The sequence below is a fragment of the Eulemur rufifrons genome, chromosome 7, assembly GCF_041146395.1.
Source record: "Eulemur rufifrons isolate Redbay chromosome 7, OSU_ERuf_1, whole genome shotgun sequence".
Taxonomy (NCBI): Eukaryota; Metazoa; Chordata; class Mammalia; order Primates; family Lemuridae; genus Eulemur; species Eulemur rufifrons.
Genome location: NC_090989.1, coordinates 137,250,967 through 137,267,765, shown reverse-complemented (window position 1 = coordinate 137,267,765; position 16,799 = coordinate 137,250,967). Strand labels below are relative to the sequence as shown.

The window sequence follows — 16,799 nt, the reverse complement described above, 5'->3', positions numbered from 1 at the left end:
ATGCTCTGGCCAGGGCCCCCACAGTGTCAGTCATGGCTGCCAAGTATTCTCTCAGCTTTAGGTGGTCTACAAGCATCCTACTCCAGCCAGAAGCCACCGCTCAGGATTCAGGCAGGACAACCTGCTAGAGACCACCCTTGCCAGGGCAAAGCCGACCACGAGGCGGGAAGAGAACAGTGCCAGAAAAAGCCTCAAGGGTTCAGTTGCTAACTGGGTTGGAGGATCTGGCAACAGAGACGTAGCCCCACGCACGCTGCTCAGATTCGCTGCAATAACCAGCTGCTTGTCTGGCTGCTTGTTGCCAAATAGCAATCTTGGCACTTAGCCATTAGGCTGGCACCACGTCTGAAATGCTGTAGTTCAACAATTTTCACTAGGCTGTGCCAAACCAGAGATACAGAGCACTTCCCTGTCTAAAATCTAATCCAGTGGTGTTCACTTCCTGTGGAAGCTTTAAGTCCCAGTGTTCTTCTCCTAAAGGGACTAAAAGCATTCCAGAGAAAATGGCTAAAAAGCAATGCTGCAGACTAAAACATATCTTCCAAATGAGTTCAAAGTAAAACATTTGAGATTAGTTAAATTTGGTGTCCCAGATACAGCTGCCCTTGTCCCTGTGACTTTTGTCTTCCCAAGCACGAGAGAAGCCGTGGGGATTCAGAGAACTTTCAGCGTAAATTCAATGAATATGTAGATTTTCTTCCATTTATAAACATATTAATAGCAAGATTACAAGTATTGGGTTCCTGTATAGCCAGAATCCACTAAAATTTGTACCAATTTTTAAAACATTTTCAGGCTATGTAACCATGACTCTTAAAGATGTACGTTCAAGTATACTTTCAAAATATTTCATAAAACTTTAGTAGCTTCTTAGACACTAGTTGAGAAGACAGATTTACCTCACTTTCTCCTGTTTAATATCAAATTCCTAGTTTGAGCTACTCAAGAAGGATAGTGCCAATGTATGCTTCTTTCTATTTCATCGCATGTTTATACCTGTTTTCATAAACCATAACTTAGGTCCCTTACATAAAATCAAGTAAACAAAGGTCAGATAATCTGGTGGGACATTAATGATGACTAATTTCTACAGCTCAATAGCTTAAACTGTTTCTTGTCCCTAGCTCTCCTGGGCTTGTTTCACTTCTTCACACACTAAAAAATACTGAACAACACTTGAAACTTATACATTCATTGTATCACTAATATTGGCTCGTGGGCATTCTAGGTGTCAGAATAACATAATTGTTCATCACATTGACATTTGGAATCATAAAGATCTGTTTTTCTAGCTGTCTCAAGAAATCTTGTCTTTGGTATAGATTTTGCACAAATTTGTTGATACTAGATCACACAGTGAAATATTTGATAATGTCTATAATTAGCTCCAGGTCCAGGGCTCCAAAACAAGAGGTAACTAATAAGCCATTGGCTTATGTCATATTTTGTTTCCATTGTTCCAGATGGCAAGAAAGCCTATCAATGCTTTGTTTAAAATTGACCCACACACCCCTGAGGGCAGTTGAAAATGAGAGGTAAAACAGAGGTAAATAAGTTGAGATTCAACTAGGAGGGACATTTTCTATAAGGAAGCTAAACATAGTACATATCACAGACAAAGACTACGAGCTTCTCACAGAGGAAAATCCCTGTATCTGGTGTCATGTTTAAATGTATTTGACATCCTGCAAATACAACAAGCACATCTAGATCCAAAAAACATGCTCTGAAAGTCTTGTGACCCAGTTTGTCTTTGTTTACCCAAAATATTCCTCACAACATTCATTATGCCATTATGTCTTTTTCCCCCTTTTCAGGGGAACAAAAGGGATTAGAAAATTGTGTCATTGCACTTGAGTGACACCATGATTTGTTCACATCATTCACAGAGGATACGCTGCAGCAACATGAATGCAGGATGCTTGTAGAGTCCCAGGGATAAACTTTCTTAAAACACAGTAGCATATTTACTGTCTATCCTGGTCAATAAAGATCAGACAGGCACCTGTCCATCAGCCCATCTTAAATGAGGCAACTAAACATAAACGAATGAGCACACTGCCAAATAGTTCTGATCAAAGAGGAAAAACAGAAAACAAAATTCCAGCATTCTTCCTTCTTCAGAGGTTTAGAGCAAAACCTGCCATGCCTACCCTCTCAAAAAGTGAGGGGTCTTGATCTACTTTATTATCTGAAGCAAACAAAACCAAAAATCCTCATGAGAAGAAGGTTGAGGTCACTGTAGGTAATATTGAATATTATTTAATTCTATACTGGGGAGAGACTAAAATGCTGGTGGAGAAGGGTCTTCTGTCTGTTAACTCTTTCCTGATATCCCCAAATTTCAACTTTATTACCTTTATTTTAAAAAGCCCAGAGGGCTGGGTGTGGTAGCTCACACCTGTAATCCTAGCACTCTGGGAGGCTAGAGGATTCCTTGAGGTCAGGAGTTTGAGACCAGCCTGAGCAAGAGTGAGACCCCCCATCTCGACAAAATAAATAAATAAATAAATAAATAAATTAGAAAAAGATTGGGGAAAAAAAATGTCCAGAGAGGGGAGATGGCACTGATTTTTGCAAGTTTCTAAGACAATACCCTGTAATAATTTCTTTCTTCTTCACCTTCTTCACCATCACCTATACCCCTCCAACTATCTGGCTCAGTATTTTGAAGTTATAAAAAGGTTGGTCTTCTAATTTTAATACGCAAAAAGATATCAACACAAATTATTTATTCTGTGGAGTTTTAGTTCTATGGAATGTAATTTCTTCCCACTCTTTCCTAAGGGGCAAAATGATAAAAGTTTAAGATATAAAAAGCATTCATAGGACCTAGAAATGAGTTCCAATAGTTAAAACATTTCTTAACAGAAGCTATTACTGGGCACCAGATATGTGGCAAGCATTGAGTTAAATGTTGGGGAGAGAATGATGAAGACACTATTCCTACCCCCAGGGAAATTATAGTTTCCAAATATGAAAGTGTTAACAAGCATGTTGACATTGTGTGTGCATGTTGCGGGGGTGGTATGTGCTGGTGGGTACTGGACATAATACTTGCTTTGGAAAACTAACCAAAGATTTGCAATCTGCCCCACTATCTTTGGTACATTAAGTATATGCTTTCTTTATTCCTTCATAATCTGATGCTTTTTGTTTGTTTGTTTTCTATTTATCATCACGGTTTAGTCTTAGGGCATTTACCTTTCATCAGGTGTCAAAGTTAGCTCGATGAACAAGGCATTCAGGAAAAAAGATGAGTAACATGTTTGCAGTAATTTCAATGTTTTAGCAATTAGCACCAACACCAAGCTGTTCTGTTCTGTGCACAAAGGCAACATAGGATTTTAAATTTAGGTGAAACTGATATGATGAAAACCCAGGTAAAATTTATTGCTGTGCTTGAAAAGACAAATCTACTAACTCAGTAAACTGATTAATACTTCAGTGAACACTGTTCATTAGCAGAAAGCTGGGATCTCAGAGAACTGGAAATCAAACAGTTGTGTGTTGAGTAATGAAAGGAGACTGGAAGGTCATAAAATCATAGGGGCAACTGAGGCTTAGGCAGGCAAAAGGGACTTGCCAAGGCCATGGAGCTCTTTGGTAGCTAAGCTGGGAAGAGACTTCAAATCTCCTAATTCCCAGCCAATGCACTAGTGGCCAATCCTTGCCAACATTTTCCCTGACCCAATGCATACCTTTCAAATACATTCCGTCCTTGCTACTTGTTGGCCAGTTAGGAGCTCTGGATGAGGGGTAAGTACTCCGGGGCTGAGAATCCCTCTTCCCTTGGGCACAGTAGGCAGATGTTAGGCCAGTTGCAGCTTGCTTCCTTCTTGGCTCTGGCTGAGGGACTGTGGTTCCTTTGCTTTTCTCAGTTTTCCCAGAAAACTATCAATTGAGTGAAATAGCATGAAATATGCTGCTCCCATTTCTGTCAACACACAGATGTGAAATTGGAATTCTACAATGACTGTGGTAAAAAAAATAAATAAATAAAACTCTGGAGCAAGTTGGAAAACCAAGCCCCATGTAATGCTGCATTGAACATAGCATCTCAAATAGCACACAGGTACCAAAAAACACACGGTGATGAAACCTTGTGGTCAAAATTTTTTTGCAACATCACCTCTATTTTTGAAATATGTTGGGATACAGTTGGGCTTTCTTGTCCATGACACTAAGATGATGGCTCTTACAGTGTTAAAATGAACTTTTAAAAAATGTGCTGGTGATAGCTAATGTATGCTATTTGATCTGTAGGCTAGTAAATATTAGTAAATATTTTGTTTTCAAATCACTGTTTAATAAAATTTAAAGTTGACAATAGCAAGTTGCTCCCCTCTCCTTATTTTGCTATTTTACCGCTTTTCTAAATCCAAAAGTCTAAGAATTCTTATACTACTCTACTGGGAACATTTGGTTGTTTATGTAGGCAGTAAGTGACAAAAATAATTAAATTGTATTGAAAGGCATTTATATTTCACTGATAACCAGGAAATAGTAACTTTCTTTGAAACATAATTTCATATTTGCAGATATTTTACCATAATTTATCTGAATAGTTTTTCGTGCTCTTTTTAAAAAGAAGACCATTAACACAAATGAAACACGTTTTGCTGATGTGATTTTTCCCTAAAGTAGACATTTAATTCCATTTCTTAAGTAACTACTATGTAAGGTACTACACCATCTATAAATTATAGGTATGACGTTTTGGCAAAATTTTGCAACTAAGTAATTAATTTTCCAGTAGTGGCTCAGAAAGACATTTCTTTGTAGCCACTGACAAGCATTTCTGAGACTGAAGTGTGCAGTATGGCTTGATGTCACCAACAAATGGTGTGGAAATAATTTTCCTTCTCTCCTTACATCCACAGGAACTGAAGTATCCAAGTTCTAAGCAAAATTCTGGTGAATAGGATCTAGTTCAACAACTTAAGTTATTCCAATAGTTAAACCTAGGTAGAGACTAAGAAAGTAGGCTCCAATACCTGGGTTTGAATTCTTAATCAGCCACTTTTAGGAAACATCTGTAGCTATTAAAACTTCAGAAATTACTTAACCTCTCAGTGCCTTAGCTCTGTTAGTTGCAAAAAAGAATAATGGCACCTCATTGGGAATAGAGGGGGTTGATAAATGAAATATTACTTATAAATAGAGCTCTGGTTTGCCTGATACTAAGGGTTTCCCAGGATGTACAACTTTCATGGTAAAACCAGGACAGTTCTGGGAAAACCAGAAAGAGTTGATTGTTCTACCTGTGAAGTGGTTGGAACAATACCTGGTAAAACACACTCACTAAAATGTCAGCTCTCACTATAATTGTCCTTTTCACTGGACTTCAAACATGGAATGAACACAAAAGCATCATTCTTCTGCAGAATTAGCCTAAAGTTGTAATCTAATAAATCCTACCCTTCTGCTTTGGAGTTAGAGAAAAGAGACTCGCACACAGAGAAGGAGAACTAAGAACTGAGGTGTATTTAAAGGCCCACAGCAAATCACTTTCTGCTCAGGCAAAATGATCCTGACATAAAAGCGTTCCCTGAAAATATGCCCTATTTCCCTCCCTCAGAGGTGTCATTCGTTAAGGATAACTCCTCTTTTAAATGTTGAAATGTGAGAAACCTTTTACAGTTCTCTGATAACCTCATTTCCAGTTCTTACTTGAACTGCTTTCAGCCCTTTTCTGGTTTGTTGTCATGAAAGTGTCCTGAGGACCCCTAATATCCAATAAAACACTCAGGTGATTGTAGCCATCAGGGAGTTCACCGTGCTATTGCACCACTGTTCTGTGTTGAGACATGTAGGTCATATACAGATTATGCCTCTGGCTTGCTCCGTGGTGTTGAAACATGAACCAGTGAAAAAAGGTCCATTCTTTATCTTAAACTTGGTTGCTGGTGATGATTATATAGGTGCATATATATTTGTCAAAAGTCATAAAATCCTACACTTGAAATGAGGGAGTGCACTCGATTTTACTCCTCAATAATGTTGACTTTAAAACAAGAAAATCTATTCACAAAAATTCTGGAGACATATTTATTGTGTAAAATAAAGTGTTTGTTTGTCAAGAGACATCACAGTGTTAGAGATATAATGAACATGACAACAGATAAGAAATAAAGCAAAAAGGGAAGGATGTTTTAAAAAAAAATTAAGGATAATTTTATCTATAATGTATTCTCAATAATAAGATTAAATAATGTATATAGATCACAGTACTGCCGATTTTCAGATAAAAGCTTTCCATTTTTAATATGCCAAAACCACAGATATGCTTTTGTGTTTTTTCATCAACAGTCTCTTATTTTGGGCCCCCAAAAGTCACTGGTTGCAAAGAGAAATCTGTGAAAAAACTCCAGAGCCAAAAAAAATTTTAGAAAACACCATTCAAGTTCAAATTATGTTGCAGTATGTATAGAATTAGCAGAGTCAGTAGAACAATGGGATCTGTTTGACAGCTGAAATTTGATAGCTCAGGCAAGAAGTGGTTATTTTTTTTTGTCTGAACAGCAATATTGAGTGAGTAAGCAAAGTATTGATCCTTATTTGTTTCCTTTAATACATGTGATTCAAGTTATCCTGAGGCTTCCCTCCAAAACTCTCCTTGGAATCTACACAATAAAAAAGCTTCATATTCAGAACCCTTTTTCTTTCACTTTAGTGAAACAATGTTGGATGCAGTGCCTAAGATAAAACACTGTTTCCTGTATCTCCCACTATAAACTCAAAGTCTACTCCAGAACAACTTTTATGACATAAATCCAATAAAATCATCTTTACATTACTGATGAATTTGGGCTTTATTCAGTCATTATATATTTATAAGTTACCACTTAAATACTTAGCAGTGTGCTAGGGACTAGGGGTACAAAAATAAATTGGATAAATCTATTGCCCTCAAAGGTTTTCAGTTAAGGAAGGAGTGAAGATTGGTAGGGATAGCGGAGGGTTAAAAAGAGAGGAGAGAAGAGAGAAAGAGTGGCAGAGAAGAGGTAGAGCAAAAATAGAAATGGAGATAGTGACAGATATAGAGACGATGACAGAGTAAACCAGATCAGGGGGAAAACATGTTAGGAAATATTTACCTATAATTGGGACACAAAAGAGAGCCAGTCATTTCCACTTGAAAGAATTCTCACGTGGTGAACCTGAAGAAAAACCACCCCAAATGGCTCTCAGCTTCTACTCCTCTACAAAGACTATCCTGGTCAAGCTTGCCAGTCACCTACATGTTGCTGAATCCAAACGTAACTCTCTATTCGTATATTTGTTGATTTCTCAATAGTATTCAACACGCTTCTTCATTCTGCCTTCTTGAAATACACTCTTCTCTCAGCTTCTATAGTATAATACTCTCCTGGACTCATGGTTTTCCTGTACCTCATTGATTTTCCTTTATAAACTCCTTTCTTAGCTTCTTGTCCTCTCAGAGCCTCAGAATGTTGAGTTGTGTAAACATTTATTTTCCTTATATATACTCCTTATGTATGGATCATGGTTCATAGAGGGGGCTCTTAAACCAAACTTCTTAAATTAAACCCTGAAATGGCCAATTGCCAGCTGTGTGACCTTGGGAAAGTCACTTAACTTCTTTGTCATTGTTTTCTCTCCTATAAAATGGGGGTTGGAATGAGGTATAAATGAATAATTTGTACATGTAATATGAAGTGCTTACATGCAAAATACCTAGAATAGTCTGTAACACATAGTAGATACCATATTATTATCGCATCAGTATGATGGGTTAAAGCCATTTATAATGCTATGATTCTCATTTTATATCTTTTACTCTAACTTTCACTTTGAAAACTAGAGTCATATATCAAACTACCCACTGAGTACTGCCTCATTTTAGATGTCTAATAGGATCTCAAAACCAAGAAGATTGAGGAGAACTCTTGATTTCTCTCCATCCAGAATTGCTCCTTCCACAATTCATGTGTAAATTCTATCAAAACTATCTCCAAAATATATCCTGAATTCATCACATCTAACCCCATCTTACCACTATGAACCTACCCCAAGCCATTCACATCCCCTTCCTGGACTTCCACAATGGCATCCTTGCTCACTTTCTCGCTTCTCCTCTCATACTCCAATAAAATCCATTCTTTACAGAAGAATACCTGACCTCCTTTATGTTCCTTGAATACACCAAGATCATTTCCACCTTCAGACTTCATCCAAGCTCTTACATATGTCTGTAATGCCCTTATTTATAAATATTATCTGCCTTATTCCTTCTTGAAATTGAGATTTCACATTAAAGAGAACAGAGTCTATGATAACCTCCTAGTTGTTACTTGCAACCTGCTTTTCATGGCATTTACATATTCTGATGTTTATTCATGTATTCATGCATTGTCTCTCTCCATTACAATGCAAGCTCTATGGAGAAATTTACCAGTCCTTAAGATATCTACAGTGCTTGGTACATAGATGACAGTCAATAAATACTTTTGAAAATAAGCAAATGAACTATGGCAGTAGTGAACCAGAAGAGATACTGGATACCATAAACAGCAAGCAGTTGAAACCTGTATACCTTGGGAACTGATTATAGCTTGGGGAAAAAATGATCCCAAGATTTTTTATTCCGACCCCTGGGTGGAGGATGGTACCATTCACGTAGAAAGAGAATATTAAAGAAGGGGTAAGTCTAGAAATAATTCTTTTTGACAGTGAGTTGATAGCTCTTGGGATGCAAAATTGGAATTGTCTAGGGAATAATGAGATATGGATCTAGGACTGAAAAAAGACTCCATGGGCTGGAGATAGAGATTTAACAATCACTAGAATAGCTAAAGTTGTTTAAGTAGCAGACAGCAGGTAGTCTGTAGAGTGAGAAGAGAGGTACAACCTCCAGAAAACTTCAAAATATTCAAGAGACAGGTAGATAAAGAGAAGCTAGAAAGAAAAATCTCCAAAAGGTAGGCTGAGGAAAGAGGAATATGACAGCCATGGGAGAAGAAAGTTTTGAGAATAAAGGAGCAGTCAACAGGGTCAAGTAACAGAGAAATCGAATAAAATAAGGACTAAAAAGAGTCAGCTGTACTTGTCAATTAGAAAATCATTGGACAAATTAAAAACCAGAATGCCATCTGCACTTGCCAGAGTCTGCGCTTGAGCCACACGTCCCTCAAATTTTCAAGCACTCAGCACGATATCTGCCTGGAGTTCCACCTCTCCCGAAGTTCCAGGCCTTGAGTTGGCACATCCAGAAAGAGTTGACAAAACCCTTTTACATCCCCATCTTTTCTGTGCTGTCACCAACATGGTAAACTAAGTTAACTGGTGCTGTCCCTGGTTTCATTTTTACTTTTCTCCTCTCTGTTCCTGGGATAAATAGGAAAAAGCATTAATAGCTATCAGCAATTTAAATATGTTTTCAAATGGATCATGAGATATATAAACATTCAGCAGTACATACTTCATCCGAAGAAATAAAAATGATAATGAATGAATGGACAATGAATCAGTGAAACAATAATTTCCAGGATGCCCCCCCTCAATGCTGGAAGATGCAAGTTATTTTTAAGATTCACTAGACTTACATGTTCACTACTCTATGGTCAGCAAGAAAAATGTAAGTATATACAGCAATTTAATGACATGAGTCAAAATAGAACTTGATCATCAACTAACTGAAATCATTATTAAAAAGTAAAATGTTGAAGAAAAGTTTGACTTATGAAAATTACGTGAAGAAGGAGAGCAAGATCCTTCCAAGCACATCTGTTAAAATACTTGCAGTGGGCTATTCTAGAGTTTGAGTTTTTATGTGCCTAACCTAAAATTCCCATTTTGTTATCAGAAAATACAATTCATCTCAAAATCTTCTTTATAAGATTTGTTTTTTCAGTCTTCTGGTTAATTGAAAGCAAATTGGTAGATCCTATGAGATTGCTGGATCCTAGGAAAGTCAGAGGGAAGAAGCTAAAACAGAGGATTAAATTATGTTTTCCAATTCATGTGGGCATCGTTAACTCCAAGAGTTCTCAAACTTTGCTACACAGAAGAATTACCTGAGTAGGCTTTTAAAAATCCCAATGTCCAGGTGGACTCCATACTAGTTAAATTAGAATCCCTGAAGGATAAGGTCCAGACCTACTTCTTAAAACTTTCTAAGAGATTTTCATGGGCAGTCATGGATTTGAGAACCCATGACTTATGCTACCCTTGTTTTCATTTTATGAATGTTTTAGTGATTATGAATAAGGGCTTTGAAGTGAGATCCAGATTTTGAATACTTGTGGCTGTATAAACACGGACAAGTTCCTTAACCTTTTTGAGCCTCAGTTTACTCGACTGTTACTCAGAAATTATTATTCCCACTTCATAGGGTTGTTTTGAGCATTAACTGAGATAATAAAAAAACTTAGGTATGTGATACATAATAAATGTTAATTTTATAAATAATATATACATAAAACAATGCATTATTAATCACAATTATTTATTAATTACTAACTAAAAACCATGTCTGATTTACAATAGATTCTTGACAAACATAATTTTGCCTAAAACTAAATTAATATATACAACCGACTGTCAGATCTGTGCTGACTCAAGGAATTCAAACATCCAATTTGGGACTTTAAGGCATTCCCTCATTTAAAATACACAAAGGTAGAGTTCAAAGATTCTAGGATTCTAGAATTCACTTCCTGCACACACCTGCCACCACACAGATTTATGACACCTCAAAAGCAGCTGCGTAATTTGAGTCTGACTTGCAGAAGAAAGCCACTAATAAATTTCCTCGGGTCTTATTAGAAGGAACTTTTAAATCTTCAATGACACAGTAAGAAAGAACTCTAAAAATTTCCAGTCACATTTTTCTTATTTACTTGGTTACCCTGGAGTGCATGATGACTTGTTTTCCTTTAGTTGTATCTGAACAGTTTGACAGATTACTGTGACAAGGTTACTTCTAAATTGATAAAAGGTTTGATTGCGTCCATGCATTTGTCAAAACTGTCTGACACTGTGTATAATGGACTCTGCACCCGGAGCCTGGATGGCACTTGAGTCTGGCTCTTACTATTCAGCCTTCCGCGTGCACCGTAATGAGACATCCAGCAGGGTTGGGGAAAAGTCAGGGAGATTAGCTTGGCCAGACCCTTCAGCTTTTGAGCACAAACACTCCTGTTTTGGTCCCCTGGCTTTTCATTGTGGGTGTTTCTCCTCTCTTGTTAAATGTTAAAGTGACATTCAGCATTTTATTTTAAAGGGGGAAATGCTAGGATGTCATAACTTGAGCAAAGAGAAGAAAAGAGAACATTTACAGAGAAAAGTGATGGGCAGGCAGCTTTCCTGCTCTTCCGGTGCTCATTGGAAATATGTATGCGCCTCCTCGAGAGTTTCCCGCCATCTTCCTTCATTCTGTTTGATGTGGCCTTAACAGCAGCATGTTCACTTTATAACAGAAAAACAATTCACTCTATTTCTTCACAATATTTTAATTAATTCCAGATTACTTAATGACGTGGAAGTAGGGAAAATTGGCTGGGGCTTCCTGGGAGCATTGTATTAATTAAAATTTATAAGTCACAAGATGGTTAGATAATAGATGTCGTAGATGTAGAAAATATAAACACATTAAATGATTTTTTCCGTTTTAAATTCTACACATTATGGTAAATACATGATTTTATTTTTTAAGAGCAATTTAAATGTATTTCAAGGCCATGTTCACAGTCATAAAATAGAAGTCACTAATTTCTTTGAAGAAGAAAATGTAACTTAAAGCATGAAAAATCATTACATCACCAAAATTTTATTTAGTCCAAAAGTGTTGTAATGCTCTCTCTCACTTTATTAAACCAAATCTATCTTCTCCAACTTCTATCTGCTCCTCTTGATATAAGCACAGATGGTATATAATCCGAGTGTTGTATATATAGTGCTCAACTAATAATCCATCCCATGAATACATTTGTATAATCAATTGGAGTTCTAGTCTTCATTATATCACCGTTAGGGCTTTTAATATTATAGCCATTCAATATTTAATAGTATATTGCTGACCTACTCATGACTGGGTAAGAAAAAGTGATAAACTGAAAGTCAACTGATTTGGGCTCTGTTCTATGCTACTTTGCTATTTCTTTTGAAGTTCATTTGGCTCATTGTCTCTATAGTCCTTGTTTTTTAATGGGAAAATGGATGCATATGACAAAAGACATCCTTCATCACACATAATTTTTCCACTACCATAATTATTAATTCTTACACCCTCCTCTCTGAACACAAATTCTTCTCCCAGTTTACGTTTCCACTATTCCTACTTTGATTATTCATTGATCTTATGAGATCCCTTCTCTCTACTCTGCAGCTGGAGTTACCTTTTTGAAAAAAAAAAAAAAAATACAATTATGTCACCTTTCTGTATATGACAATTAAATGGTTTCCTTCATCGCTCTCAGTATAAATCAAAGCTCCTAACATAATCTACAAAGGGATCTTCTTGTCCCTCCATGTTTTCTAGCTCATGTTGTCCCCTACTCCACTTCTCTCTTTCTGTGACAGCCACGCTGGCCTTACCTCAGCCCCTTGTCCTTGCCCTGCCCCTTCCAGCCATTCGGCCTGTACACATGAAACTCCCTCTGCCTGGAATGCTCTTCCCTTCCTTTCTCACTTAGTTAAACTTATTTATCCTTCTGATTTTAGTTCAATTGTCACTTCCTCAGAGATGACTTTGCTAATCACCCTAACTAGATCTAATCTCATATTATAAACTCTCTTAGTACCATGCTCCTCTCTTTTTTTGTACTTATAATTACAATTTTATATCAAATCATATAATTATTTATGTCTACATTTCCTGGAATATAAATTCTCCTCTGTCTAAATTTACTCACCACCAAATCCTCACATAGGCTTGCTGCAAGTACTCTGTAAATATTTTTTAATTGAAAATATAATAAACTCCCTTGAGTTTTCTCAAGATAAAGACATAAAATCTTCACAGTATTTCCTATAATACACAAACTGTAATATATTCATCAAAAATATAGGTATAACTAGAGAGATTATTTTGTAGAGTAGAATCATTCACATGTCTATTATTCTTCAGCTTTATCTTCTTTTCTTTGATTTGACTTGTGATCTGAACATAGAAGCTTTGATGATAAATGTGAATAGAATCCCTTAATAAGAATCTGCTCTCAGATTAACACTGACAAATAATGCAATTTCTATTACTTTAATATCATCGTTTTACTGCTCATTAGCATTAATATGGATATTATATACTAATACTAGAAAATTCAATATGTCTATGCTTTTTTGTGTATCTCTGTTTTCTATTATTTTGTTACCATAGATATTAGCAAATATTGCTTTTCCTATAAGGAATATTAACTCTTAAAGTACTTATAATTTCATAGAAAGAAATATGGAACATGGATCCTGATGGCAAGTTCATTTAAATCTACAAATATAATCTGTTTTGTAGGTGAAATTATTTTAAAGTGTTAGATGAGTAATAGGAATGCAAAATAATTTTAATCTTTAGAAGACCACTAATGTGAAACAGTAACGAGCACTGTATGACGCTAACACTGCAAGAAAGGGAGCAGGGTTTTACAAACGACCTATCTTACTCTCTTAGCAAAGGCATCCCCACCCATCAGATCACACCTCTGCAGCTGAATCAACTCAGGCTGTGGCTCTGCCAACACTGCATGAGGGGATTGGAGAAAGATATAAACGGTGATCCAGCGCAAGTCTTGCTGCTAAGTAATGAGGCCCTCAGTCAAATAGTAAAATTTTAGAGTGAAAGAAGTATAAAATATTATTGAGTTCATATCCATTGTTATATACATAGGGGAAACCAGAGTTAAGAGGGGACAAGTCATTTGTGTAAGGCCACAGATCCAGTTGAAAGCACAGCCAAGAATGAAAGTTAGATCTCTTAGTGTACAGTTATTTCCAGCACATTATGTTGCCTTATCACACAAATTGCCTAAGATTCTCTAGGATAAAGAACCTACGCAATAAACTCCAGGTACAGATAACTTTGGTGACTGGAGAACTCACAAACATTTCTGCAATAACAATACATACCTGGTCTTAATAGCTAGAAAATATTAATATAAACAAGTAACTATTACCCTCTGTACACTTAGCATCCTTTAAATTTCTCAGATGCACATAAGAAACATTAACAAAACTTATTTCCTCAATAACAATGTTTCTGTATCACTACATCTCTTTCCTGAGTTAAAAATACCAATAAAGGCTGTTAGGTAATAATTTCCATTTATAAAATTCTGGCACTTCTTTGCAGAAATGGATATTAACACAGAAATTCATAGTATGACACTATATCAGTGGGGTGTTTGTAAACCAGATTTCCAATAAAATACAATTTAAAATAAAGCTCTGATTTGTAGGATATGCTGATTCTTGTGTTATAAATACTCTCACTACGGCCAATTTCAAGCTACCAAGTTTGTAACAAATGACTCATAAAATTTTTGAGTATTTTACAATTGGCTCCAGTGTGCCAGTCAGAGGCAGCTCCAGCACCCCACTGATACAACAAGGAAACCTAGAAACGACCAAACTCAACCCACTCTTTTAATAAAGCAGAAACTGAGGCTCAAAAGGAGAAAGTAATCTGCCTCAAGAGCATACAGTTGGTGAGCAGGTTTTAGTACTCAGGATTCACCTTAACTGCCCAGATCAATTAAGTGAAATTTTATGCAATAGAAATAGTCACTGCTCTTCGTGACTGGGGAGAGAAGTACTTCTCAAAAGACCAGCAGCATCACCAACACTGAGAGCCTGTTAGAAATACATATTTTGGGGCTCCACCCCAGACCTAGTGAATCATAATATCTTTGGCCCGGAAATCTGTTTCAACAAGCTCTACAAGTGGTATAGAGCAATGGGAAAGAACCTTTCCTCATTATCCACCAATATTTTCTGTGAATGAGATTTAAATACAAATCAAAGGTAATAGCTATTCTTATTGAATCAGCATCAATTAAAAGGGAACTGCTTCATCTGAACCCTCTGTCGTAAAGCCTACAATCTTTCACATTTCCAAAGACCTTGCTTTTCAATAAAGAGTTTAGATTTTTCCAACAACAACAAGAAAAATTTAAGTGATTTATCTTCAAGTTCTCAACCTCAATATTCTATAGAACAAAACATAACATGTATTTGCCTGGCTTAGCTCTGGCATTTTTAACATTTTTGAAATAACTTCTTTTAAATAAATATTTATCTTTCAAGGTTCTGCCTTGCCTCTTTCACAAATCAAGGCACCCCCACCCTAATCTACCTACTGCCTTGTCAACTGATTATACAGTTATGTATGTGTGTTTTAGTTTATCTGCCACTTTCTGTTGTTTTGATATGTACTCCCAATCTCAAAATTCAGAACAAAGGCAAATAAATACTGTCAGCTTTATTTTCCTCTTTCAATCTTTTAGAGGTTGGAAAATTTACAAAATAAATATCCTTGCAACTTTCTTTTAAAAGCATTGCAAAAGAGAAAAAGAACAATTGAGTAATAGTTTCCTAAAATTTAAAAACACCCAGCTAAGGCACAATCGAATGACAAATATCTGTACTGATATTGCTTTGAAAATAATCAGAAATAATCTAAAAATATAGGCCTATGATTTTTAATTCATTACTCATTTTTACTTTTATTTGTAGGGTAAACTTAAATATGTTTAATTTATTTGTACAGAAATAAGAAAAATAATGACACGAGTTTTGATAGATAGATTAACAGAAACATTTTGCAGAGGAGGTAATCATTTCCACGCTTCCTAGCAAATATAAAACTACTTAGTGAGCACGGTTCTTGGCCTTGGTGGGAGATAGCTTCACTGGGCTTGGCAGTAGATATTTTCAAGGAAACTAGAGGATTAGCATTATACTTCTCCAATTACCTGGTCCTGGCTGAACCTACATTTACCAAACACTGGCCAGAAAAAACTTTGAAACACAAGAGGTAATCATCCTGAAATCTACTACCTCTGAGTTTTTGAGATTCCTTTCATTAGTACTTCTCAAAAGCAGCTTTTTCTCATGAGATTGATCACAGACTCCACCAGACCATGGCTTGAGAGCACAACTCTGCCATTGGTCTTCATCTTTCAGGCCAATGTATGCAAATCAGCCAGCACTTCCATGTAAATCTGCTCAAGAACCTCCACTTCTACAACAAAAATTAGACAAATTCCACTCCCTAAGAAAAGCTATAATCAAATGTCAAATTTAAGTCCTTTTTGTAAAGAACAGTCTTCCTCACTGAGACACCAATGAATGGGTACATTGGGTACATTAACCAGTCCTGCCCATGCAGGTAGGAATGTGAACGAGAAACAGCTCAGAGAGCAGGACACTTACGGTTGGCACAGCTTGATCAGGTCCTGGTCAGTGGTGCCTGGCGGGAGGCCTCGAATGTACAGGTTGGTTTTACTCAACTGTTCCCCGCTGCTGTTGTTGCTGCTGTTGTTGCTGCTGCTGTTTGTGCTGGGGCTGGGAGGAGCCATGGGGTGGGGAGCTGGTGCATAGGACTGCTGGAAACAGAAAAAGCTGTTACTGGAAAAACAAAAGCCAGCACCTGCTCACAGGCCAGCAGCACAACTCGAAAGCAATGTAAGCTTCTTGTCGTCTCCAATACATGTACACACACACACCCCCCACACATACATGCACATTTATATCAGTGTGCTGTGTTGCATCTGAGACCATCATTTGCTTTTTTTCCCCCTCTGGCTCTCTATTTTGATCAGCACAAGTCAGCCGTAAATGAG

At 36.7% G+C, this 16,799-nt stretch overlaps 1 protein-coding gene across 5 annotated transcripts in view; it reads right to left on the bottom strand.

Annotated features, from left to right (window-relative positions):
- Positions 1-16,799, bottom strand: part of RBMS3 (RNA binding motif single stranded interacting protein 3) — a 649,837-nt gene that overhangs the window by 497,065 nt on the left and 135,973 nt on the right. For 3 of the 5 annotated variants that reach the window (XM_069473343.1, XM_069473346.1, XM_069473344.1), the window contains exon 2: positions 16,390-16,562. In XM_069473343.1, the coding sequence (XP_069329444.1) occupies positions 16,390-16,562 (173 nt within the window). The remainder of the gene's footprint in view (positions 1-16,389; positions 16,563-16,799) is intronic. The other 2 variants (XM_069473345.1, XM_069473347.1) reach the window with 1 other exon arrangement.